We start from the raw sequence: 26,931 nt of genomic DNA, 5'->3' as shown, positions 1-26,931 counted from the left end.
ATTTAAAACTTTGTCACGGGTTGATTGCAATAATGCGTGGCGTGTGCGGTCATATCATACAAGTAGGTATGATATGACCAAATTCTCATAGTATTTTTTGGTGTTTTTTCTCGTACACAAGTAAGACTTTCCTTGTCAGGTCGATACTTCAACGGGCCATGTTTACTGAAAAACGTCGTACGATACACGCGCGAAGACGAAATTCGTAACTCATGTAACAGGTACTAGCCTTTCGGACACTGGCGATTAAATATATGAAAGAGGCGCGTTCCTAGCACACAGTCTAAGCTCGTGTAGGTGAACGCGTACTATGCTTGTATGAGTGACATATGACAGGTCGACTGTTCGCGTTTTTGACAGACGGTAACTGTGAGGTAACAGAGGGGGTGGGTGGCACTTTCAGCGGGGAGCGGGAGTGGCCATACTGTATGATAATACTCTTTATTATACTGTGCAAGGGTACGAAGCCAAGTGCACAAACGCTCACGGTAATACGTTTCGTAGCTATCTATCTCTCGCTCTTGCGTATTGACGCGACAGAGCCAGACTGCATTTCTGCCGGCGTCTGGCGTCGACGATTGCCATTCGGCTACGCCGGCAGGATGTAAAAATGTGTGTTTGTATGTATAAGTATAGTGAATGTCTAAACGGCAGGTGAATAGGTCAGTAAGTAATTAAGTAAGTAACATTTTTTTAAGTCGGTTAAAAACAAGGACGACATAATACCGGTACAGACAAACCCCATACAAAAAAGCGTAGGTACCCCTGAAATATATATGGGCTTCTTAGGCTTAAAACTAGATGGCACTGTTTCGAAGCCTGGAAGTGACCAAAATCATATTTTTTCCCCAAATATTTTTACGTGTTTTTATTTTTTATAAGAACAAATGAACAAATCTTTATTTTAATATCATGATACCATGTCAATACACATTTTGAAAAATAAATTTTGTAGGCATCATCAATGTTGTTATGATAATATTTAATAGGTGGCGCTAAAAATGGAGGTACGATTCTTAGTATGAAGATTGTAAAATAAATAATTCTTTTAAAAAGGAAGTTTAACGTTTGCAAAAGCATAAATAAACCGCTTTTAGAAGTTAGATCCCATTTTGTGGTTGCTACCCCCCATTTATTTAATAAGATTAGGTATGTTATACCCTATCTTTCAGGAAGAAAAGGAGAGACTGGAATCAACAGCTTCCTTTCATTAATGTAATTATTTTACTTCAAAGCCTTCCGTGATTCTAATTTCACTTTATTTTAAGGCGCTTTTCCGTTCCAATACTTTCAATTGAACAGGGTTTACATTTTATGACCGTCTTTTGTCCACGACGAACTCTCATAAAACACAATTTTACAATAAAATCAAGTTTTTATTTTTTATGTAAGTTTTTATATAACTATAACGTAATTTGCGAGCTTAGAGTAGACACTTGGACATAGTCAAGGTTGTATCCAACAAAATCATGACATAGGTACCACACATTATTATTCTCAACGTCCAAGCATTACCGGAAAAAAAATTACACTAACTTACAACTGTAGGTACTTGAGACTCTCAAAATACGTAGGGAAAAAGATTATGCATCTGTACTGTGACTGAAATTTATTTGTTTATGAATTTTATGATTGTGATCTCGAATTATTAATTACTAGCTTTTGTCCGCGGCTTCGCTCGCTTGAAATTCAAAAATTGCGGAATGCTCCATATGAACTTTCACCCTCTATTTTAGGGAAGTGGGGGGTTAGAAAGAGACAAAAAGTAGCCTATGTCACTCTCCATCCCTTCAACTATCTCCACTTACAAAAGCACGTCAATTCGTCGCTCCGTTCTGCCGTGAAAGACGGACAAAAGACACACACACTTTCCCATTTATAATATTAGTATGGATTAGTAAATACTTAAAGATATTCGTTTTTGACGTTTAGAATACGTCACATAATAACATTCAAATGGTATTCTATGGAGAAATTGAACAGCGCCCCATAGGTAATTTAGGCACCAAAAATAAATAAATATTGGGGGACACCTTACACAGATCAACCTAGCCCCAAACTAAGCAAAGCTTGTACTATGGATGCTAGGCGACGATATACATACTTATATAGATAAATACATACTTATATACATAGAAAACATCCATGACTCAGGAACAAATATCTGTGTTCATCACACAAATAAATGCCCTTAGGATGGTTCTCACAACAGTCACAACTTTGTTAGACAGGCGCTCCTAATCTGTATAGAAATATATTTTATCAATACCGAATTATCAGTAGATAGTTGATACTAAATTGATATTGAGCCAAAAATTGGATTAATTAATACCCGTCAAGTGGCTTGACAGATAAAAATCATCCTGATTATTTAGGTTTTGGATTAAACATAAACATAATTTGGAAAAAACAATCATTTTTAAGCCGAAGTGAGGATCCCGATATCTTTGCCAAAAACCTGAACTTTAAACTATGAGTATCGTTAAAATGTGTTTATAAAATGAAAGTGACATATCAAATATTAGTGTAAATAGTGAAAATGTGTTGTTTTTGATCATGAAATGGCTACCCGTGTTAGTGTTGTGTTTTGTGTGTGCGGAAAACACTAAAAAAGGAATGCATGTTCGGAACCCTAAGCTTTTAGAGCCTATGGACTTGGAGCTGAGGGTTTTTGAACCTGGGACCGAGGGACTGGAGTTTTTGGAGAGCATAGAAATAATCAGCGCGGAGATGAATTTTAGCGTAAGTATTTTTTAAACTGTTAATTAATAAAATAAATAAATATTGGGGACACTTTACACAGATCAACTTAGCCCTTAACTAAGCAAAGCTTGTACTATGGGTGCTAAGCGACGATATACATACTTAAATAGATAAATACATGCTTATATACATAGAAAACATCCATGACCTAGGAACAAATATCTGTGCTCATCACACAAATAAATGCCCTTACTGGGATTCGAACCCAGGACCGCAACAGGTCCTCACGGTCCGATGTCCTTTTAAAACTTTACTCTTAGTGCGTATTCACATTATCCGATCCGATAGCGGAAGGATATCAAAGGAAAAAATCAAGGATGGCTGCGTAAATATATGGGATAACTATCGGTCCGATATCCGATATCCGATCGGATAATGTGAAAACGCACTTAATTTGAACTATAATTTAATACTAAACATATTTTAAACGGGTGACTCGGGTTCAATTAAGTCAAAATAACGCTCAATAGGTTGCTGGTCCCACGGGAGTAAACTATATAAGGAGCCCACTTTCACCAACAACTTAACTCAGGGTTAGGTGAGTGTTGCTTATGTCCATGGGCGGCGATGACTGCTTCCCATCAGGCGGCTCGTCTGCTCGTTTGCTGCCTATTTCATAAAAAAAAATTGGTAAAGGTTGAAACTTCAAGACTGTAATTTACTTTGAAACTAAATAAGAAGAATAAAATTCAATTCAAAATATCTTTATTCATGTAGGCCTAATTACAAGCTCTTATGAATAGTTCGTTACATATATATTATGATCTTAATCTAACCTAATTATCAGAGCAATTTGTTGTTGTAATTATTGTTCATAATAATATTGAGTCTATAATATACAATTTCATATAAATATAATCGTTAAACTAAAAATATATAATTAGGTACTTATAATGTACCCATATTTAAATATACATATCTAGAATATTTATAGGAAAAATCCAATGTCAAAAAAATAGGTACAATATAAATTTCATCAACAATAATAATAAAAACATAAAAAATAATAAACCATTTCGAATAACAATTAATCCCATGTTCTTTTATCATTCATGTAGTCTTGTGTTGAAATGAGTATATGCTTTACATAATTCTTAGGGGTGCTTTCAAGAAAAACGTAAAATAATGTAAAATTGATAGTTTAAGTCGGTGAAATACTACAATATTTAATTCAAGTTTTAATTAGTGCATCTTATTATCTTCATTCTTATCAGACTGGATTCTTGAAAAGTAACTCACTAAATTAATTATGATTTTTTCTCTGATGCACGTTTAGGAAAACCTGCGTATAGCGCTGGATTAGTCGATCTTATTTGTAAAATTTGGACACTTTGGAATACTGACACTGGTAAATTTATAATACGTATATCCTGTACTACAATCTTCTCAGACTACATTTATAGGGTTCCGTAGTCAACTAGGAACTAGGAACCCTTATAGTTTCGCCATGTCTGTCTGTCCGTCCGTCCGTCCGTCCGTCCGTCCGCGGATAATCTCAGTAACCGTTAGCACTAGAAAGCTGAAATTTGGTACTGATATGTATATCAATCACGCCAACAAAGTGCAAAAATAAAAAATGGAAAAAAATGTTTTATTAGGGTACCCCCCCTACACGTAAAGTGGGGGCTGATATTTTTTTTCATTCCAACCCCAACGTGTGATATATTTTTGGATAGGTATTTAAAAATGAAGAAGGGTTTACTAAGATCGTTTTTTGATAATATTAATATTTTCGGAAATAATCGCTCCTAAAGGAAAAAAAGTGCGTCCCCCCTCTAACTTTTGAACCATATGTTTAAATAATATGAAAAAAATCACAAAAGTAGAACTTTATAAAGAATTTCTAGGAAAATTGTTTTGAACTTGATAGGTTTAGTAGTTTTTGAGAAAAATACGGAAAACTACGGAACCCTACACTAAGCGTGGCCCGACACGCTCTTGGCCGGTTTTTATTATAAGGTTTTGAAAAAGAGTAAACGAGGCTTAGACGAATTCAATGTTTTTCAGAAATTACCTAAAATTAAGTGTCAATTTCTTTTAAAATCTACATCACATCGGAGTTATTTTCATTCAAAAATTAATCTACAACGTTTACTAAAATTGCTCTTATGCCTTAGTGATTATAAATTTCTATTATATATTTTTTGCAATTTTTTGAAAACGAGCCTTCACCGTCACAATTATTACCACTTCTGAACATTTTCTCATATTTTGTTAGACTAAGTAGAAAATGTCCTATAATATGTTATATATTTGTAAACTACTCGCAAAGCTCTTTAATTTGATACCACACACGGTTGACACGGTATGATTACGCGCTCGGTTGCGATTTCACTATTTTTCACATGAAAGCCTTCTTATATTTATTAATTGACAATTCAGTAATATGATTCGGAAGTTTATTATAAAATCGAATACTTATTTAAGGAAAACGAATCCTAAAAGGATTAAATTAAAACACTTGAAATGATAAATACAGCTGAAAATTTAAACACTTTCGCTACCAAGAACCCGACTGTCGGGCACACCGCTCGTAGAAGCGTAGCCGATTACATGGGTTTCCCCGTATGTAGCGAAAATGTCGTAGCGCCGCGTAGAGCCCGGTTTCGAAAGTGTTAACTGAAGTTTACTCATATTATTATTCAGAACAAATTTTCAGCTATGTTCAAATTAAATAAACATCACACATCACACAAAATCATGATTTCCTGTCTCGTCGTCTTCGCTTTTTGTTGCCAAGACAAATTGAAAACAGTTATTTGATTTCAGTACCATTTCTGTTACTGTAATAAATAATAATGTAAGGTCTCTCGCGACCTTCTTCATCATTGTCAGAATATTACAATGACAAGGGTGAAACGTTGTCTACTTTACTAGTTATATAAATAAAACAATCTTTTCAAAAATAAAAATTATAATACAAAAAAATTACCTTTTTTTAAAAAAAATACAAATGTAGGGTAGGCAGCCGAAAAGATAAAAAAAAAAAATCTCAGGAGTAAGTCCGAACAATTTAGATCGAGCTCGCATTCACTTGAAGACGCTTTAGAACGAGTGGCACTTCCCTGACTATCGCTCGGTGAAGCAGCGGAAGGCGCGCATGGCAAGGTGTGACGTCACTTCTTCCCGGTGTTTAGGGTGCGGCAGAGCAGTAGGTGGTCTCCGGAGCCAGTGTTGGGTGGTAGGTGGTAGGTCCCCCGGAATTCGTTATTATTGGACGTTTAGTGAAATGTCCGATTTTGCGTTACTGCCTGCGACATTCTGCCTTATGAAGTAAAAGCGACAAGTGGGAAGTGCAGAAAGCAGGAAGGCACGCTCAAAGCATTAAATAGTGATCAGAGATGTGGTGGTAGCATACAAAATCAGCTTTGTTATATGGGTATGCACTTATGCAGTTTTATTGTTTTTCTCTAAATCTACATGACATGGAATGTACATTTAAAACTCATTCTGTTAAGCAATAGCAACTAAGTGTCGCAATGAATACACTTAAACTAATTAACATTTGCATGAAAATTGCAAATCATGATTTCACTTTTTAGTAAAGTGGGTAGAAATTAATTACGCTAAAGAACAAAGATACCTGTAGCTCACAATTACAGCGCTTAGGCATAATGAAAGGCTACTAATTATATAAAAGGAATAAAGCACTTGCTATTTTAGGAAGGATTAACGCAGTAAAGATGAAATAATTACTTACAAGCTATAAAATATTTTTTGCAACACTCACCCGAGCGGGGGAAAACACTCACACACGAATTAAATTAGGTTCTCATGTTTAAATGAATGGAAAACCCTTCGAACGCCATCGTCCGAGAGTGCCCTTTTTAAAAAAAATAAAATAAGTGGAGCGGGCAACTCGCGTCGCCGCGCCGATCCAAATGGACGAGGTCTATCCGTTAGTCCCCTCCGCGCCCCGCGGTGGCGTTACATACTGGTTGTACGATCTTTAAACGCCTATATCGCCGTGCGTGTGGACTTACGTTTGTCATTAAGTCAACTTCAGTATTCGGTCAGGCGTTATTTCTATTGAAATTTATTAGGTTAAAAAGGAACTTCCTTTACGCCTTCCGTGACAGGACTGATTATTCAAGAAGCGTTAAAACGCTAACGTTACAAGGGAAGAGTGATACTTACAGAATAAAATTCCTTGACTTCAAGTACCTACTTCGTTTATTTATCTTGCTTTCTATTGAAAATAGGTTAACAATCTTGACCGGGATTTGTATTGAACTTAAGACACTGTTAAAGAAGATAGGCATCTTCTACTTATTAACGTTTACAGTTTTCCGTTAAATTCGACCATAGCTGGGCACTGTTAATCAAATAGTTAACTTCGTTAATCGCTAATCCGTTACTAAAAAAGTTAACTTCGTTAATCGTTAAAGCGATACATTTCCACAAATTTAACGTAAGTTAAAGTTAATCGTTAATCGTTAACACGTGAAGAAAAATGAACTTTTCTTTAAATATTTAGTTGCATCAGTATCCACTATAACGTATTATATTTCTGTAAAAGGCCGAAGTACAGCTAGCCTATTGAACTCTAGGCTGCACGTGGAAGGCAGTGATCGCCTGAGCTACTGCCAAGAGCTGTGTCAGGAGATGTGCTGGCGGTGACGGGACTGTTGTGGCACTTTGGGCGGTAGAGGCTAGGGAACCGAATGTGGTCGTAAATAGGGCTCGAATTTGCTGCCCTATCACTAACAACAGTCGCCATGGTAAAGCTTAGAATTCACCGAATAAAAGTTAGTAAAAGCAAATCCACGTGAAGACTTAGGTAGGAAGACTACTTTTTTAGGTAATATTTCGGACTTTTAGCAATCGACATCGGTAAAACCTAGGATTTACCGGCAAATCATAGGATTTGCCGTACTTCGGACTTTTATTAGTAGCGTTCAGAACGTGTTTTTCGCAGCGCAGATGGCGCCTGTGCCCTACTAGATTAACGATTAACGGACTCGGAGAAATTTAACGGAACTTAACGAGTCCGTTAACATTTTTAGGGTTCCGTACCTCAAAGAGGAAAAACGGAACCCTTATAGGATCACTCGCGTGTCTGTCTGTCCCTCTGTCACAGCCGATTTCTCCGAAAGTACTGGACCGATTTACTTGAAATTTGGCACACATATGTAAACCTGTGGCCCAAAGACGGACATGTAATTTAATTAAATGAAATTTAATCACAGGGGCCACTTTTGGGGGGTTACATTGAAAATTAAAAATCAAAGTTATTAAAACTATATTGTGTTACGTATCAAATGAAAGAGCATTTTATAAGCATTTGAAGTATATTTTTTTTATTTTTTTTATTTTGGTAATTTAGAAGTAATTTAAGAAAATACGCAAAAAATGACCATTCCCCCCCCTTATCTCCGAAATTACTTAGCGTAAAATTTTCAAAAAAATACACAGGATAGCCCTCTACCTGTAGATTACAGGAAAACCTATTAGAAATCTACAGTCAAGCGTAAGTCGGACTTAAGAGAAAAAACTCAGATTACGAATTTCACTCACTGCCGCTGCAAGTAGTTACTAAACGTCTTAAAATGTTGTAATCGCGTTGGACAGGTATAAAGAAATTAATTTCGGTTTCGTTTGTTATAGAAATTGTTAAAAAGAAAAAATCATTTTCCAAAATGACTTAAGTTCCTACTAAAAAAGAGGCGCTTAAGACCGTTTAGAACTTCACTGACCATAATATTGCCCACATAGGTCCAAAAAAGGTGTATATATACGAAAACAAAAAAATTGTGCCATCGACAACCAAAATCAGAAGTCCATTTTGCTCTATCTCTTATCGTTTCCGAAATATACGCGAAATCTAAGTACGAAATTTAATGTACGTTGCCATTACATTTCGTCAGGCGCTCATGACCTGTTTGTATGGAAATGTCGAAATCTGACTCGCACTTGACCAATTTTCATAGAAAGTTGTGTTTTATTATAGTTTTGAAGGAAGTTTCTTGTTTTTAACCACCAACGCAAAAACGACGGAGTGTTTTATAATAATTTAAGGTTTGACGCTTGACATGTCTGTCTGTGGCATCATAGCTCCCGAACGAATCAATCGATTTTGACTTAGTTTTTAATGTTTAAGGTGAATTCGACGACAGTTTTTTTTGTACCACGTAGGTGGGAAACAGGCATACGGTCTGCCTGATGAAAAGCGGTCACTGTAACCTATGGACGCCTGCCACTCAAGGAGTGGCACATGTGCGTTGCCGACTCATTAGAAACTTGTACAAACCTGTAGGTACTTAGAAGGGGCCTGGGTGCCGACGACTCAAAGGACAATCTATTCTCCTAATTAGTTCCGTAGGTCCTCCTCGTTGAGCTCTGGCTGCCTTACTCACCGGCAGAAACAATGAGTTTACGCTCTGTCTTGCGTGAGCGACGGGCGACGCGACGCGATGCGACGGCGATGGCTCAAGGTCATCGCGTATCCATCGCGCGAAACTTCGGCACTAGCATTTGGTGATTAGAATCAGAAGATTCGCCGTCTTTCACAATGTGCAAATGGTCTAGCGGGTTTGACTTCTAGGTGGAACCGTTTGCGCCATGAGTGTCGTGAGTTCGAATCTCGGCTCACGCAATCTTTTTGCATTTTTATTTACTTTTTTTTTTTATGTTCTACTAGCTTTTGCCCGCGGCTTCTCTTGAAAGACGGACAAACAAACAGACACACACACACTTTCCAGTTTAATCAGTATGGATTATTTGATTTTATTTACCTGCTTATTTCTTTCTCTAAGATTCTACTTTCTTATTTTTTTTTAAGAACTCCGGGTTTTATACTAACAAGGAAAGTTTTAAGTAGCACACAATAATACTGCATTTTGTTTTTATTAACTTAATGTTTATTTTAATCCATACTAATATTATAAACGGGAAAGTGTGTGTGTGTCTATTTATTTGTCCGTTCTTCACGGTAAAACTGAGCGACGAATTAACGTATACTATTTACTTATAACGAATGCTATTTACTTAATGATGAAATGAAAAAATGTCATACAGTGTAACCCAGTGTTTTTTAATGCTGCCATCTAGTGTCGACTGGCATAACCACTACACTAAGAGCCCTTATTCCTTAGAGCGTTCATCAATTTCGTGAAATAGCCATTGATAGATGGTGTTGGCGCTCGGTACGCGAGCCACCGGTAACGCAACACACAGGCAAGAATGATCTTGATAGTTTTGAATTTAATTGCTAGTAACAATTCTTTTGGTTTCATGTGTTAACTTTTTTGTAAAGTTTACAAGAGATAAGAATATATTATTATTATATGGTACCTACTAATTGTAAGTAACTTAAAATAAACAGTTTCAAAGAGCTGAGCTGTGTGCAAAAAATTACATGTGTTATTGGCCCGGCTAATGAGATCAAACATGGTCGAGTTACGATAAGTAGAATAGCAGTTCTGTTATTCATTTCCTGACTCGATCATGTGACCTTGGACATCATCGAGATCGACGCTGCTCATCAGTCCAAATGTAATAAGCCCAAACATAGTGGAGTTATAATGAGTAAAATAGCAGTTTTGTTGACCATATCCTGACTCCACCATGAAAACCAGAACCTCATCCTGGGGGCCGGTTTTTGAATCTCACATATGGGATTTGTCACTAAAATACCGGTTGAAAACAGTGAATTGCTTAGTATTTTCAGTGACAATTTTCTGAATTCGAACGCGTGAGACTCAAAAATCGGTCCCCTCCCCTGGTCCCGAAATATAATAATAATTCAAACTCTCATCAGATTTCAAGTAAAATTTCTTGGATAAAATTGCATGTGTAAAAATCAGGCGGACCGTATGCCTGTTTGCCACCAACAGGACCAAAATTTGTTTAGTCGCAGTACCTATACAGCACTTCTCAGAACTATCTAGCTGCTTACGCTTACGAGAGCACGGTGCGCCGGACTATCGAACGTAGGTCCACTGTCTATGAGCGCTGGGCGCAGACCAAAGAGTATTGTAATATAAAGCGCAGACTGAACTGGCAGTGAGCGGGCCCGTGTCAGCAGTGTATTTTATTCGAATTTTATGTGCTTTAAAATAATAGTACATTACGATACAAGTACGTAAAAAAAACCGGCCAAGAGCGTGTCGGGCCACGCTCAGTGTAGGGTTCCGTAGTTTTCCGTATTTTTCTCAAAAACTACTGAACCTATCAAGTTCAAAATAATTTTTCTAGAAAGTCTTTATAAAGTTCTACATTTGTGATTTTTTTCATATTTTTTAAACATATGGTTCAAAAGTTAGAGGGGGGGGGGGACGCACTTTTTTTTTACTTTAGGAGCGATTATTTCCAAAAATATTAATATTATCAAAAAATTATCTTAGTAAACCCTTATTCATTTTTAAATACCTATCCAACAATATATCACACGTTGGGGTTAGAATGAAAAAAAATATTAGCCCCCACTTTACATGTAGGGGGGGTACCCTAGCAGGGGGGGTAACATTTTTTTCCATTTTTAGGGTTCCGTAGTCAACTAGGAACCCTTATAGTTTCGCCATGTCTGTCTGTCCGTCCGTCCGACCGTCCGCGGATAATCTCAGTAACCGTCAGCACTAGAAAGCTGAAATTTGGTACCAATATGTATATCAATCACGCCAACAAAGTGCAAAAATAAAAAATGGAAAAAAATGTTTTATTAGGGTACCCCCCCTACATGTAAAGTGGGGGCTGATTTTTTTTTTTCATTCCAACCCCAACGTGTGATATATTGTTGGATAGGTATTTAAAAATGAATAAGGGTTTACTAAGATCATTTTTTGATTATATTAATATTTTCGGAAATAATCGCTTCTAAAGGAAAAAAAGTGCGTCCCCCCCTCTAACTTTTGAACCATATGTTTAAAAAATATGAAAAAAATCACAAAAGTAGAACTTTATAAAGACTTTCTAGGAAAATTGTTTTGAACTTGATAGGTTCAGTAGTTTTTGAGAAAAATACGGAAAACTACGGAACCCTACACTGAGCGTGGCCCGACACGCTCTTGGCCGGTTTTTCAAGTTAACTTTAAAGTTAATCCGTTAATCGAAATGTTGACTTCGTTAATTAACGATTAACGGATTAACGAGTTAATGCCCAGCTATGAATTAGACATATCAATAGGTTAACGGAGTGGATATGGATCGTTATAGTTCGTGAAAATATCAATTGGTGCGACGTATATGATTTTTGTTTATGTTTTTTTCTTTAACCTCCTCAATAATAGTACCACAGATAATAGTACATTGTGCAGCAAGGGGAGGAAGTTGAATATTACTAACGAGAGTAAGTTAAATCGCGACGGCTTGCCGGAGCGGTTTAAAGACTCGAGTTAGTAATATTCATAGTCCCCGAGTTACTCACTCGCAATGTAAAAAATATGTAAATAGATGTAAATAAGTTAAGTACGGTACAAGAAATTTCATTATTCCCTTGGGAGAATGACTTTTCTATAACTCACGCTCCGCCTGCGTGCAATAGCACATTTAAAGTGCGGGTGTGATAAAAAATAATTTGAAACACTCAACAACATCTACTACGGTAAATTTCTACGTTCCACTAGCCACTCGCGCCTTTTCAAAACTTTCAATCTCAGTTTCCTTAACATGATCCTACAAACAAAAACAGCAACCGATATGATTACTAAAGGCCCTATTATAAATATAATCATTAGAACATATAAAATGTCGTCCCAAGTGGTAGAAGGTGGCGGTGTAATCAGGTCTCGACCGTGGAAACGCATGGCCCGTTCTGCCCACCATACAGCCCGTTGTAGTGAAGTCTGGGGACGGTCTTGCATCTCACGACCGATTCGCATTGAGTTTTTGCGATAGCTGAAAAAAAGGTTTAACACATTAATTACTAGACAAATAACCTAACCACAAAATTAAAATTTTGAAAAAACCCCCGACCTCGCGGTCGGTATAGTGACCGATTTTCATGAAACATGGCTAAGAACACTCCCGACTAACTCGGCTTTCAGGCCAAAAAAACTAAATCTAAATCGGTTCATCCGTTCGGGACTACGATGCAACAGACTGACACACACACAGACAGACAGACAAACAGACAGACAGACAGACAGACACGTCAAACTTATAACAACCCGTCGTTTTTGCGTCGGGGGTTAAAAAATTGCGCATTACATCAGAAATCGGTTGTAAATGTTGTAATTTATAACCAGCTTGTACGGCTAGAACCCGCCCAGGGCGTTTTCCAGTGCCCAACAGGCGGGTTGCGAAAGTGTTAAAGTCAAAAAAGGTTTTTAAGGTCATTTTAAGGTCAAAAAGTTGACACGAAGAAACATCTGCAAACGATGCCACTAGGCAGAATTTTAAAATTGGAAAATTACTGCCGTGTGTAAGACAATTAATTAAAGCTCCGCCTAGGCCGACATTTATGTACATGTGATTTGAGACATTTCTTTACTTAAAAGTCGTATTCCGATAATTATTTTTAGTGGTATAACCGAGTAAATGTGATTGAACTCGAGTTACTTACAAGTACGACGTGTCTATGTGCCATTTTTTTTTTTTCAAAGTTGTCCACCCCACTTTTTTTGTAACATGGGTATTTTTTTAGGTGATTCATACTCAGAATCGCGAGGTCTTTCGATTCTTATAGGATCAAAAATACCAATGTTTACCAATACACCACTATAAAGTCTACCTCTACTAAGGAATAAATGCTCTTTATCTAAATTCACGCAAGGTTACAGCCGTTTCAAGGCATTTTAGATCAAGGAAGATATTATAACAAAAGGATCAATGGAATTCTGTCATTTTACGGCTTCCTGAAGCGTTTTACGTCCTTGCATTATTTGGACAAGAACATTCTTAAGTGTACCAGGCCTTGCCCATCGGAAAAGTACCTAATTTCATTCGTAAGCGTAATTTCGTATACTTTTTCAGTTTGTGTTTCCAAAAACATTCCTTTTCGTGCGCTGTTCAAAATCCTAGCAGTTCTGTGTATAAAAAGATGATCGATACATGTACTAAGGTACCTTTCGAATGAAAGGGGCTATGATTCAAAATTCAAATACGATCTTCATTATGATCATACACAGGCAGTCGAGCATATAATGAAAAGTTAGAGAGCTTATTTTTGTGAGATATCATAACGTAATTATCTGTCGGTAGATGTCGCTATACGACGCCCCAAAGGTGTGTTTTCTTAAGGAAAGATATAGAAAGATTCGCGGGACATGCGGGTTCATCGTTGAACCGCAAAAATCCTTTTCTTGAAGTATCGTTCGCGGGCGTTTCCACTTGTTAAAAAAATATTTAGATATCATAATGTCAAAAGGTTATATACATATAAGCTACCAGACTCATATCGAATTTGGCACAATCATTATGATTGTATTTTGTAGTATTAGACATAAAAAAAAAACAATATTTATAGGTTTTGGGTATAAAAAGTGTATTTTGACTACGTATTTTCGATTAAAAATGTGTGTAATTTTTTATTTATTTTGGCCACCGAAAACGCTGTCAGCGATGAAGTGACGTCATCGAATTCGAACCTTACTGCATGTCAAAACAATCACTGACATATTGAACTTTATGCCTTCATACTTAAAAAGTCAGAAAATGTTGTTTTCGAATAGAATGACCTGCATGACAGATAATCTATAGATTCGCATGACTGTGTTGTTTTCGCCTGATTACGTAAATTTTGCTGTTTTTAAGTCATAATAAAATATGGTAATATTTTATTTCGGTTAATTCTGTGTTATATGATTAAGCACTGTCTTAATCATATAACACAGACTTTAAAAAAGGGTCAAGTAGCATATGGTCGAAGTTCACCGTTTATCATTGATAAGTTTATCAATGGTATCCCGGAGCTGGCTCTCAGACATTGTATGCAGGTCCAATCCTAGGCCAAAGCCAAGCCGTTCATAATTTTCGACGTTAAGCCACTGGTCCACCATTAGTGGGATGCCCAACAGTGGGACTCCAGCTCGTAATGCTTCTTCGGTTGACTGGAGACCTCCTTGTGTGATGAAGAGGAGAAGCTTTTTGTGATCTGGGGGCAGAAAGACAGGGAATTCACTGAAGTGTCCGTGGAAGGAACTTGTGTTTCTGTCTTACTTAACTAGAGAACTTGGAAATAGTTTTTATGTATTTAATTTCCTTAGAGCTTAAGTTCAAGCAATGAAACTAAATCTAGTTAAAGGTAGGTAGGAAAATACATTCCATTCGGCGTCGAGAACCCTGGTCCGTGGGGAGAACTTGAGAGCTGCAACTGTGTATAATCATCATATGCAGCCAGGTTTACGTAGTATATATATCTATATCTCAATAACAACTAGATAAGTAATCTAGACAGTCTATAAGTTTATGTCTAGTCATTTTCAAAAATTGGGACCCAAAATTAGTGAAAGTTTTTAACATCGATGTCAGTTTTGTGACAACAATTAAGAATAAAATTCGTCTAAAAACCAACTTTTTTCATGCTTTAAATGTAGATTATTGCTCATAGTTTATGTAATTAACAGAAAAGTCATATTTTTTTTTTAAATTTCATGCTTAATTGTCGTCACAAAACTGACATCGAGTTAATTTTTGTTAACAACTTACTACTTTTGGGTCCCAATTTTTGAAAATGCCCAATTACAGGTCATTGCTAAACCAAGTCATGCAACATGTTAAAATTAAGCTTATAAAATAAAGTATATTGATATTCGTATAAGAAGTATATACATTATTTTTCAAAAATTCATTAATTAAATAGAAGGGGTGACATTGAAAGAAACGTTTAAGTTTAAAATTCACTACCTATAAGTATTGTCTGTTAATTTCATAAGTAGTTTTTTTTTCACCATACCAACTGTTGAAGACTCTCTTTGTTCTTCGAAAACAGATAGCAAAATTGCAATTTAATTCATACAAATTTAAGACATGCTGCTGCTTGCTGGTAGAATTTACCTATAAATGAAATATTTTTTATTAAACATGATATCAAATCTAATATTAATACCATCTAACTTAGGATATGATATCCTGTTAAAATTTATATGAAATTATTATACTTTTGAACTGCAAAATCAACTTTCTCATCCGTAAACCTTTACCCAAGAATATTATATACCATGCTGCGTGCCGATTACGTTGAAGCCAGAAAATTTGACCTTGAATACGCCGTATTTGACATTACGTTTATACGACTGATTAATTTTGTATCTGAACATCCATCCTCACAAACTCAAAAAGTTCAATAGAAATCACCATTATTTCCGTCATATCAAGATTCCCCTTTCGGAAACATTTCTGTCATTCGGAATTACTCTATAACCGCCAATAAGGTCCATTTCTACCACTCTGCAGTTACTATTTTTTTCAGATAAGTAATCTAGACAGTCTAAAAACCGTACCAAGTTGATAGATTTAGCTCCATTCAATAAGAGTAAATACCATGCAAGAAAAAGATTGGTCACCCTAGTCGTAAAACCACACATAGTTTATGTCTAGTCTAGGCACTGGTCCCATCGCGAGCTAGTAAGCTATGAGCTATCGGCTATAAAAATGAACAAAAGATAATCACTCCCGTGTAAATAAAAGAGACACGGCGATGTTTATAGTTACTCGCTCAGCAGTGAGCTATCAAAATCACCGTGTCTCTTTTATTTGCATGGGAGTGATTATCTTTTGTTCGTTTTTATAGCCGATAACTCATAGCTTACTAGCTCGCGATGGGACCAGTGCCTAGTCAAGCCAAGTTCAAAGTAAGTATTCATTCTACGCGAGCTCCTTAAAGGCACACGAGAGAGTGGAGCTACACTTTCTTGAATTTCCTTGAAATTGTCTGCTCCAGAACACCGCAATCGGTCAAGACAGCATCACTTACGTAGCAAATCAGCCTGTGGCAACCAAGAAAAGGTGTGCACGTTGCTGGAAAATGCTGGTGGGTCTCCCTTCCACTTCAAAACCACGTTGTAGGGGAGTGTTGAGAAGACGCGACGGAGTATCTCCAAACGCTCCGGTGGTAGGATGGCTGGGTGCATATGGCTGCCGAAGCTCATGTAAATCACGCCGTGTTGCGATGAGTCCATTAATGTTTGTATTTCCTGATACATGGTGAAGTTTATTATTTATTTTGTAAAGGAAATTAATATTAATTTCTTGGAGTAAGTAGAAATAACTTTAATAAAATTATTTTCTCTCATTGTTTTTCGGTTAATTGGTAAGTGCCATTGAAATTTGAGATATTGTGTAGGTATGTGTGTACGATTTCAATGAAGTTTGCCCTTTTTGCCTTTATTTGCCCTTAAATTAGAAAAAAAACTTAGTTCAACCAAGAACGATTTAATACTGGATTGACAAAGCCCATACAAAAAAGCGTAGGTACCCCTGAAATGTATGGGCCTTTTAGGCTTAAAACTAAATGGCGCTGTTCGCAGCCTGGAAGTGACCAAAATCATATTTTCCCCAAATATTTTTGCGTGTTTTTATTTTTCATAAGAACAAATGACATATTTATTTATTTTAAAATCATGATATCACGTCAATACACATTTTTAAAAACAAATTTATAGGCATAGTTAGTGTAGTTATGATAGTATTTAATAGGCGGCGCAAAAAAATCGAGGTAAGTACGATTAGTATGAAGTAATCCTTGGTTCAACTCAACGAGATCTTCAAAAGCATATCTCGCTAAATTAGAATTATGTGCATTCATGTAAAGTCACGGTTCATCGCACGTACTTAATTAGTCTGATTAGTCTCACCTCAGGCAATTTCTTCTGCGGGGCGATATGCAACCCCCCAACATGCACTACTTTCAGAGGCAAGGGTCGGTAACCTTCCAACACAGGGTGCAAACTCACAAACTGCGCCACCGCGTCTCTTCTCATCTCCTTCACTGATGGCATATCACCACCAAAAACCTCCTTCACTCTTCCATCTTGCTTTTCAATCAAACTCTTCTGCATATAGTGCATTCTGACACGATTATACAAATGTTTCACATAACCCCAAAAGGATAGATTGTAACGGCGAGTATAACAAACGTCGGGGTAAATAATTGGATGTATTGGAACACCTGCATCTTCATACATTTCATCCTCCATCCCCAAAGTACTCATTAAAATTGCTGGCGCTTTATATACGTGAGCCAGTGCCAATGCTTGGTACACCCAAGCTTCTACAATCACTAAGTCAAACTGCTTAGTTTTCTCAGCTAACAACTCTCTCATGGCTTTAGTCTTCATTTGTTTTGGGAAAAGATCATAACCGATATCATAAGCTGTCTTTATTTGGGTGTAAAATTCATTTGGATTACCTGCTTTTAGTTGCACTTTTCTATAGCCATCTGTCCAAATCTTGTATGATACTTCATGAAGGTCTATCTCGGTGAAATTTTGGGGTGTTTGGCCAGGCGGGTAGATGGGGTCAGTTGTGAGGATAGTCACATGATGTCCATGGCGTAGTAGCTCTTTCGCAAGTGCCTGGAACGGCACTTGATGGCTGTGTATCGGTGAAGGAACAATCACTAGAACCCTGGACGAGTTTACACTTTTCCATTCTCCAAGAAACACTAGTACGATCAGTTTAGCACAAAATGCCAAGAAAGACATAGTATCTGTCGCAAGTTAATGGTGAAATGGTAATGATCGTCGTATTCAATAAGTAGTATTTATTATTAAAATAAGTAACGCAGTTGTGTAAACACAGTTGTGTTGGGTGTACAATTGTACATTGCATCAAGAAATGTTTAGTTCAATCTTATAGGACTTATAATATACTTAAAATTCTCTTGGTAAACCCAAAGGTCGTACCTTAGGTCGATATACTTAATACTTAGGTAGTATTACGTATATTGACATGTATAAGATTTGACTTCGTAGTTATTTTTACATGAAACAAAGAATAAAATAAAAACAATAAAAAAAATTAAAAATAAATAAAACGTTTATTCAGAACGTAAAGCTTAACCCTATTACATATCTTCTGCCAAACCACTTTGTGGTAAAATAAGGATAAAACGTGTCCCTGTTCCTGCAAATCTGTGACCATAATTATTTCATTTCTTGAGAAGATATTATATTACCACCATTTTATATATTTCATAGCTTTCATATGCGACTAATGAGCACAGGCTTCATGTATTCTACCTATCCCGTTCCCGGTTTAATCTCATACAAAGTACCCCGCCAATATTCAAATATCAGTCGAAAGCTTGGTGGCTACCAATACTAATATTTTAGCACTCTCGCATATATGCACGTAGCGTTATTTATCAACGACTGTCACTTCGGCTTGGCCGGGTGCTATCCAAATATTTAAGTTGCGATCGTCTCAAAGGAAAGTAGGAAAATTTGTATCGAAAAAGCTCATAATTCTGACTAGAAAAAGTATATTAAAATATTCTCATATTCGAAAAAAAGTTAAACAGACAACAAAATAAAAATCTGCCCATTAAAGTTTGTTATAAAGCAATAAATGACCAAATTCTTCGCAGGATTCTTTTACAAGACAGGTAATTGAGGAAAATTGTACAATATTTTCTATAGAGTGGGTAGGTATAAGAACGTTTCTTCGAAGATTTTAAGCTGCTATTTCTTTTAATTGAATAGGTAAACAGGAAATACCTAGTTTATTTTATAATACAAGTTCGAAAATGGAATTTGTAAGTATTTTCTAAGTATTACATTTAAGGCCAATATTTTGCTCAAAAATCATTGCCATCCAACGTGGCAATGCGGCCAGCCTTCTGAGCACACTGCCCGGTGGCAGCGACTTGGGTGAGGTTTTTTATTTATAAGTAAGTTTTTTATGTTTTTTATTGCCCTATTTAGATATATTTTATTAGTTTAGATTAGTTTTTAATTTAATTTGAAGTTGTTTTTTGTTTTTAGAGTTAGCTTGTTATTTATTTGTTATTTAAGTTTTATTACCTTAATAAAGTTTAGTCAACAAAAAAAATAAGTTATTTTAATTTAATCTTATTTATTTTATTTATCCTTATTTCTAAGTATATTTATTATATAGAGTGTGGTGAACTAGCCTAGCGAGATAAGTAAAACAAGCTAGTTTCCACATTAATAAGTTGTTTTGTCAAATAACGGCACACAAGAGTCACAAGCACAAGTAGAGAAAATAAGAGTACAAAGCACAGCACAGTATAGAAAAAGAGGAAGTCAGAAATAGCACAGAAGATAGGAAAAGTACATAAAGAAAGCACACATTAAAAGCGTAAGCTTAAAGCATTAAGCGGCGCACAAGCAAACCGAATATTATAATGCAAGCGAGTCGGCGCGTAAGCATTAACCGTTAGCTCGGGCGGCGCGAGCGCATGCGTCCAGCCTCGAGAGTGATAAATTGCCGACTGGCTGGGATTTCCGAGCGCACGCGAAAGCGCGCTCGCCCGCCGATCTGCGGCGGAGCGGCCCGAGCGATAAGGCAGTACCTTAACGCCGCGCTTGCGTCGCGCGAAGCGTAACAGCATTTTAAAACATTATATTATTGTTCAAATATTTATTATTTATTAACAATATATTTAATACGCCTGTCGCCACAAGAGATTTAGTATATTTATTTATTATTGGCGAGAGGCTGGCAACCTGTCACTGCAATGTCACAGTTTCGTTTTCTTTCAACCCCTTATTTGCCAAGAGTGGCACTGATGCTTTAGTAGTTTCATGTGTTCTGCCTACCCCTTTATGGGATACAGGCGTGATTGTATGTATGTATGTATTTATTATATTGTTTGTTTTTTGTAGGCCACATGTCCTTGTAACTTAATTAAAAGGAAGTTGTTTAAGCCCCAGCTTCAGTTTTAGCAATACCTGTGGCAATACCAATGAAGTTTTCAGAACTTATGTATGTGTGATATTGAAGATACCGGACTAGCAATTCCGGAAAATTCTCAAAATTTCCGTAAATTACTGTTACATGAGAAAATTCAAGTTGTCATTGAGAACATTCTCTTTAAGCTTATACCACTACTGATAGTTACATCAAAATGTGTAGTATCACTTCCTTACACAGCAGCGTATGAGACCAGTAGTAACTCTTCTAACAAACATAAGCCGCGCGGTATGTATGTGTGCGCACCGTGTACGTACGCAGTACATGCAAGGGAAGAGAAAGATTCATTCTCGTTCATTCTCATCCGCTTGTATGTGTTGCGTACGAACCCGGCGCGCAACATCATTACCTTGCGTCGTAGATTTGTTACAAGTTATTACTGTTCATGCATAAAGACGGTATCGTTAAGTATAAGGACAACTAAAACCTGGGGCCCATTTCTCAAAACTGAAAGTTACAAGTTACAAGCGGAAGTCTCTTTCCAACTTGTCATATTAGACATTGACAACCACTTGTAAATTGTAACTTTGACAAATGGGCCCCAGAATGTATTACGCAATGTTCTCAACGATCTCAACTCTCAGTTGACGATCGCTTCATTTGATGGTTGAGTTACATACCTACTCAAATGCCATAGAAATTGATCCAAAAGCTTGGCAATAAATGGCGAAGAATAATATCGAGTAATTTCCATAATATGACAACATTCGCAATTTCGGGAATTTCTCTTCGAGTCTCTTCGATTTTTAATCGCCTTCCAAATCTCAAAGGAAGGGGTTCTCAATTCGTCTGTATTATTTTTTTTTTTTTAATGTTTGTTCCTCGATATCTCAGTCGTTACTGGACCGATTTTAAAAATTTTTTTTTGATTGAATGTATATGCATACAGATTGGTCCCATTTTTCTCAGAACCCAGATCTGGTGGTGGGATCCTGGAGAAATCGAGGGAACTCCTCGAATCTGAAAGGCATACATATGGTGATTTTTGTGTTTTTTGATGGATGACATTTGGTGCAGTGGAACTCCTGATGATGGTCAGAATGGAACTCCTCAAATCTGAACGGCACACTTATAGTGACTTTGGTATTTTTATAAGAACAGCATGCACTTACGTCCAGAACAGTGACATTTGGTGCAGTGGAACTGCTAATGATGGTCAGAACGGAACTCCTCAAATCTGAACGGCACACTTATAGTGACTTTGGTATTTTTATAAGAACAGCATGCACTTACGTCCAGAACAGTGACATTTGGTGCAGTGGAACTGCTGATGAAGAGTGAGCCGCCCCTGGTTAGAGTTCCGTTCTGATAATCATTCTCATCTGTAAGTACTTCAGAATCATCCAAATTTCAAAATTGGTTCAGAAATGACGGAAATATCGAATAACAAACATTAAAAAATATACAGACGAATTGATAACATAATCCAACATTTGAAAGTATTTATCACCAGAACCCCAAAGGAAGGCGGTTTTTTTTTCATAAAAATTATTTACAAAACAGTGGACTAGACATGTTTTCTCCGTATACCCTTTAAATAGTTGTTTTAGGATCGGACCCCTGCAAAAAGGACTCGGAGATGATAAACCAAGATAATTATGTTTATTTGTAAAAGTGTATCTTAAATTTTACAATTAGCTTTCATGAAACCCCGCCAGGGCCCACAAATTGGCTGATATCTATCCAAATTTCAGGTCATGCAGTTAGTTATTATTTGAATGATAATGATTTTATTAATTCCACCACTTCAACAGTGCAGTAATTCAGTACGCGATTACAAGTGTCTGTTTACCGTCGTGCAAACGAGTCTATTCGCGTACGAGTGTACGATTCACGCTTTATTTATCTTATCTCCAATATCCGATTGACATCAACGCATTCCAATAAGAAACGTAATAAATCCTACTCGATTTTATAATTAAACGTTATTTAAACGGTATAAAACCCATTTATGATTGTTGCTTATTGGTAGTGCGTTTGTTTTGGGCTTTCCGGTCTATCCGAAGAGACAATCGTTGACGCTACGTGGCGATCGAAACGTAGTCTGTCTCTGTCACGCCAATACAGAAGAGCGATAGGGAGAGCTAGCTACGAAACGTAAGTAAATTGGACGTTGGCTAGGTACCCAGTGTAGTGTTTTATCATTACGAGTAGGTTGGACGGAAAATAGCTAACTTCACTTGTTTTTAGCAGTGCGACTATTTACCTATATTCAATATTTTCAGTAATCGCGAGTGTGATAATGCTATTTTAATGTGAGACTAAACTTAACACGCAAATGTTTTTTGATTATAATTTGGTTTTAGTGCTGTGCAAATAACATTTCAAAATGTGTAACTGTAAAACAATGATGACAAAAAGATAACAGGAAAATCACAGGATTAATAAACAAGTGTCTTATGAACTGCATTATCGACAATCATCGACAATCGCCGAATGACTAAAAAATAAATAAATAATAAATAAATGACTAAACTCGTTGTGCGTCCAATGTGTTAAAAATGTGCAAAAGTGTTCTCCACGGCTGTTTGTTTACGTTTTCGGTCATGGCCACGTGGTGTCTAGGTCTACAAGACCTTCCGGGATTTCCCAGAAACTCTGGGCGAATAATTCCCGGATTTCGACCGCCTCGCCCGATCTACTTTGTGAGTTTCATAATTTTGTTACGGGGTTCTTAGTATTTTGCTGTTACGAGTCAGGATTGTTCATAAACCAGTATTTGTTTTCAATATACCTACTTACCTGAGGGTCGGTTCAAACTGTCAACCGTCAGTGGCCGAATAGCGCTGGCATTTTTTTTGTATGAGAATTTCCATAGACTTCTGCTGCGTGACTTGATGTCTGCTAACTGTGGTTGATGCAACTGGCCCTAAGTCGTTTTTCTAAATATTTTTTAATAAAAATATCTTACTGCTCATAAAGTATCCTGGAAGATGTAGTGCGCTCGACAAGTGTTGGAAAAAACGTTCGTCGTATCCATTAACGCGTGTGCGCTGCTATTGTTTTCCAACAATATAAGATGTTACCAAATTAGTCACGGATATTTTTACGGCAGACAGTGGAGTATGAAACATCACAGGTTTTTTTATGTTTTTTTGGAGAAAACTAGGAAACAAATGTGCAAAAGTCGGGTGCGCCAAAGTTCATATAAAATTGTTATATAGATTATTGGTAGTCCGAAAATGTTTCTCATACAATTTTACATTATAACGATCATTATTTATAACAATTTTATGTTAATAACTATCGTAACTTCGAATGACTTATGTTCATAATGTCATTCATCATAAATACGTTTTATACTAATGTTTATGTTTATATACTTATTGATCATAACGATTGCGAGTAATATAATTTATTGTTATATTATTGTTAACAGAACAGACATCATGTGACAGTCCAGTTAGGTGCGACGACGAGCGTAGCGAGGAGGAGCGTGTTAGGTTGACCGTGAGCGAACCAGAAACGATTTTTTAATGTAAATTGTATATGTCACTGTAAAAGCTTCAAGCGCGCTTCTATAAATGGCACAAGTTTTTTATAGAACTTCCCCAAAACTTTTTAAATAATTTTATGATGAATGATTTTCTTAAACACAAAATTATGAATGTTATTAAATATTTGTATAAAATTTATGATTAAAAATTTTCGACTAAATGATTATTATGAACAGTGATAGTAGTACTATTGATAATAATGACACAAAATTATGATAAGTAAAATTATGAGAAATGATCATTCGGAGCACAAATCGGTATAAACAATAATTTTATAACAAATAATTTTATATGAGCCAATATGGACCCGCAAAAGTCACATATAGGTAATATAACGAACATGTTATAAAGCGTCATAAAATAATAAGAAATCAGGCCATTTGTAGCTACCATGATTATAACCAAATTCTTGAATATCAGGATCAAGGCAGAAGAGAAGAAGTACATTAAAAAAGTGAATAATAGCGATACCAAACGGTTAACCTAGAACCAAAAATTACATGCATTTTCCGTGTGAGTATCAACTATCGAGTAACTCATAGTACCTACTCACACTGGTATTTGCTAAAACGGATGTGATATCTATGAATGAAAGCGGATTATTATCAAATTATTGTAACCTATTTACTATATACACATCGGATGTCATGACGGATTAGTAACCTGAGCAATTTATACCGTGTCTGTATTGTAAATAAGTAAGTAAGTTGTAAGTTTGTATATTATATGTATCGTTGTCTGAATACCCACAACACAAGCTTTCTTGAGCATACCGTGGGACTCGGTCAATCTGTGTAAGAACGTCCTATATTATAAAAAAAAAATATATGGGACTAGTGTCTATAGAGAAACAAGTTTAGTGAGGATAGTCTTTGATAGAGGGAGAATCAAGGGTATTAATCTGGTACAGCACACATTAAGCTTGGTGAGAATAGGTGTGAGGCCTAAAATGGAATAAAATAAAATAAAATAATTGTCCACAGGATGGTCCAGATCCACCAGATCCTCATTATCCAGTACAGCATGCTGGTCCGGCGAGGAACTTGGAAGCAGTTCCATTACCGCTCAAGGAGTCAGATCATGAGCTGACATTTAACGTCACCTGGCTGCCACCATTAGGTCAGTATCTTCGGTAGAAAACAGCTCAAGAATCTCAAAATGCTCCCTGCTGGTCCAGCGTCCTCGCTGGAAGCAGTATAACCCCTCAATACCCCTCAAGGAAAAATAAATATTTAAGCATTATACATCAACACAGACACACGTATTTATACTTTCGTGATTTTATTCCTTCGCGTAATTTAACTTCAACAGCGCTCGAAACACACTTGGACGCGTCACTCTCTTCCAGGAAGCAAGGCGGGACTGAGGTTACGGGGTGGCCCAAGGTGAGGCCTAAGGTCACCTTGTACCTTACTGGATTCCATCTAGCACGATTATTATATTTAAGTGGTCCAATCAAAGCGCTGGTCCAATGATCGCAACCTTCCCCTAACTCTAGGTGAGCATCTTCGGCTAACCCTTTTCAGTATGATGGTCCAGCGAGGAACTTGGAAGCAGTTCCATTACAACTTAAGGAGTCCTATGAGCTGATGTTCAACGTGACCTGGCTGCCATCTGTATCTTCGGTAGAAAACCAGCCAAGAATCTCAAAATGCTCGAACGAGAAACTTTGAAGAGTTTGAAGCAGTTCTATTATCACTTAAGGAGTCAGATCGTGAGCCGCCGGCGTAGTTGAACGGCAATCGTCGACGTTAGACGCCGACAGAAATGCAGTCTGACTCTGTTGCGCCAATACACAAGAGCAATAGCGATATATAGCTAAGAAGTGGTGTGTAAGTAATCGTGAGCGTTTATGCATTTGGACGTACCCTGATGTTTTGGATATCTTCGATTAAAAAAAGTATCTCTCTTCTTTTTCTCGCTTCTAATTTATGCTCCTTTCCCACAGAGTAGTGAGGTCAGTTTTCCTCAAGTTTCGTTTCTACACTTCGTCCTATAGGTATGTACTTACTTGACGTCGTTTTCGGACACTTTGCTCCTAAGAATATGTATAATACTCATTAGGATGTTTGGCTATCAGTCATATTTTATAGCCTTAGATAGTTTAGATACGTCCCTCCATCTTGTTTTCAGTTTAATTTTGTCTCATTTACCGTAGATGCAAAGTTGTACGCTTTAGCTTTAGCTTTTGGTTAGTGGTCTTCGCAGCTTGTTTTCCTGTATTTTGTCGGATATTTCTCGCAGTAAAAGCCTATAAATATACATTAGTAGTTAGTACGCCTCGGGGAGAAATTCCTGTGGCTTACGAACAGAGACGTAACGACACTTTAATGTTTCTTTTATCCGTTTTTCCTATTAGTAAGCCTGAACATAATTTTCTTTTACTTACGTAAAGCAAGGTGTTATTTTACGACCTGGGGTGTTATAATGGCTCTTTTATGGCTAACTTACATCACTTGGGATTAAATCTTATTGGAGTAAATGAATATAAGAATTTATATTATATTTGGATATCATGGTTTCTCAGAAATCAGAAATTAAATAAGCGTCACAGTGGTCAATAAAATCAGCTCATGGTCTTACTTCTGGAAGACGATTATAAATAGAAAAACGTGAAAGAACTACGTTACAGGGTTAATGTCTGCCATCTTGTGGCTCAAATCAGAAACATAAACTATAATATTTACAAAACAATAGGCGCCATCTACCATTGAAGTACGTTTTCAACTTGTGCATAGGTGGTGCTGTGTTCTTGTGTAAACCTTGGCTCTTGTTTTGTTAAAGGGTATTTTATTGAGTTACAAGTGGCAGCACATAATTTTAGCACTGGCAATTATTGCGCAGAAGTCAAAAACAG

General features: G+C 36.7%; 2 protein-coding genes across 3 annotated transcripts in view; one reads left to right on the top strand and one right to left on the bottom strand.

The window, feature by feature from the left end:
* Positions 1–2,421: 2,421 nt before the first annotated feature.
* LOC125230000 (fibroblast growth factor receptor 3-like) overlaps positions 2,422–26,931 on the top strand; it is a 186,009-nt gene continuing 161,499 nt past the window's right edge. Inside the window, exons 1-2 of one of the 2 annotated variants that reach the window (XM_048134907.1) lie at positions 2,422–2,742; positions 25,058–25,193. In XM_048134907.1, the coding sequence (XP_047990864.1) occupies positions 2,557–2,742; positions 25,058–25,193 (322 nt within the window). In that variant the 5' untranslated portion in view covers positions 2,422–2,556. Of the gene's footprint in view, positions 2,743–22,761; positions 23,223–25,057; positions 25,194–26,931 lie in introns of those variants that run through there. The other variant, XM_048134908.1, reaches the window with a different exon arrangement.
* Positions 12,221–18,454, bottom strand: LOC125230002 (UDP-glycosyltransferase UGT5-like). Its single transcript, XM_048134909.1, has 4 exons — positions 17,496–18,454; positions 16,616–16,835; positions 14,575–14,794; positions 12,221–12,597 (listed from the first exon to the last, which is right to left on the bottom strand). Exons 1-4 carry the CDS (start codon positions 18,342–18,344, stop codon positions 12,300–12,302), a joined length of 1,587 nt encoding a protein of 528 aa, XP_047990866.1. The 5' UTR covers positions 18,345–18,454; the 3' UTR covers positions 12,221–12,299.

The sequence above is a fragment of the Leguminivora glycinivorella genome, chromosome 10, assembly GCF_023078275.1.
Source record: "Leguminivora glycinivorella isolate SPB_JAAS2020 chromosome 10, LegGlyc_1.1, whole genome shotgun sequence".
NCBI lineage: Eukaryota > Metazoa > Arthropoda > Insecta > Lepidoptera > Tortricidae > Leguminivora > Leguminivora glycinivorella.
This window is presented reverse-complemented; position numbering and strand designations above follow the sequence as displayed.

Coding starts and splice junctions, on each gene's coding strand:
- LOC125230002 (XM_048134909.1), bottom strand. CDS start 18,344: ATGTCTTTCTTGGCATTTTGTGCTAAACTGATCGTACTAGTGTTTCTT. Junction 16,836..17,495: donor CGCAGAAGAAATTGCCTGAG/GTGAGACTAATC, acceptor ACCATGTATCAG/GAAATACAAACATTAATGGA. Junction 12,598..14,574: donor AAACTTATCAATGATAAACG/GTGAACTTCGAC, acceptor CCTTTTTTTCAG/CTATCGCAAAAACTCAATGC.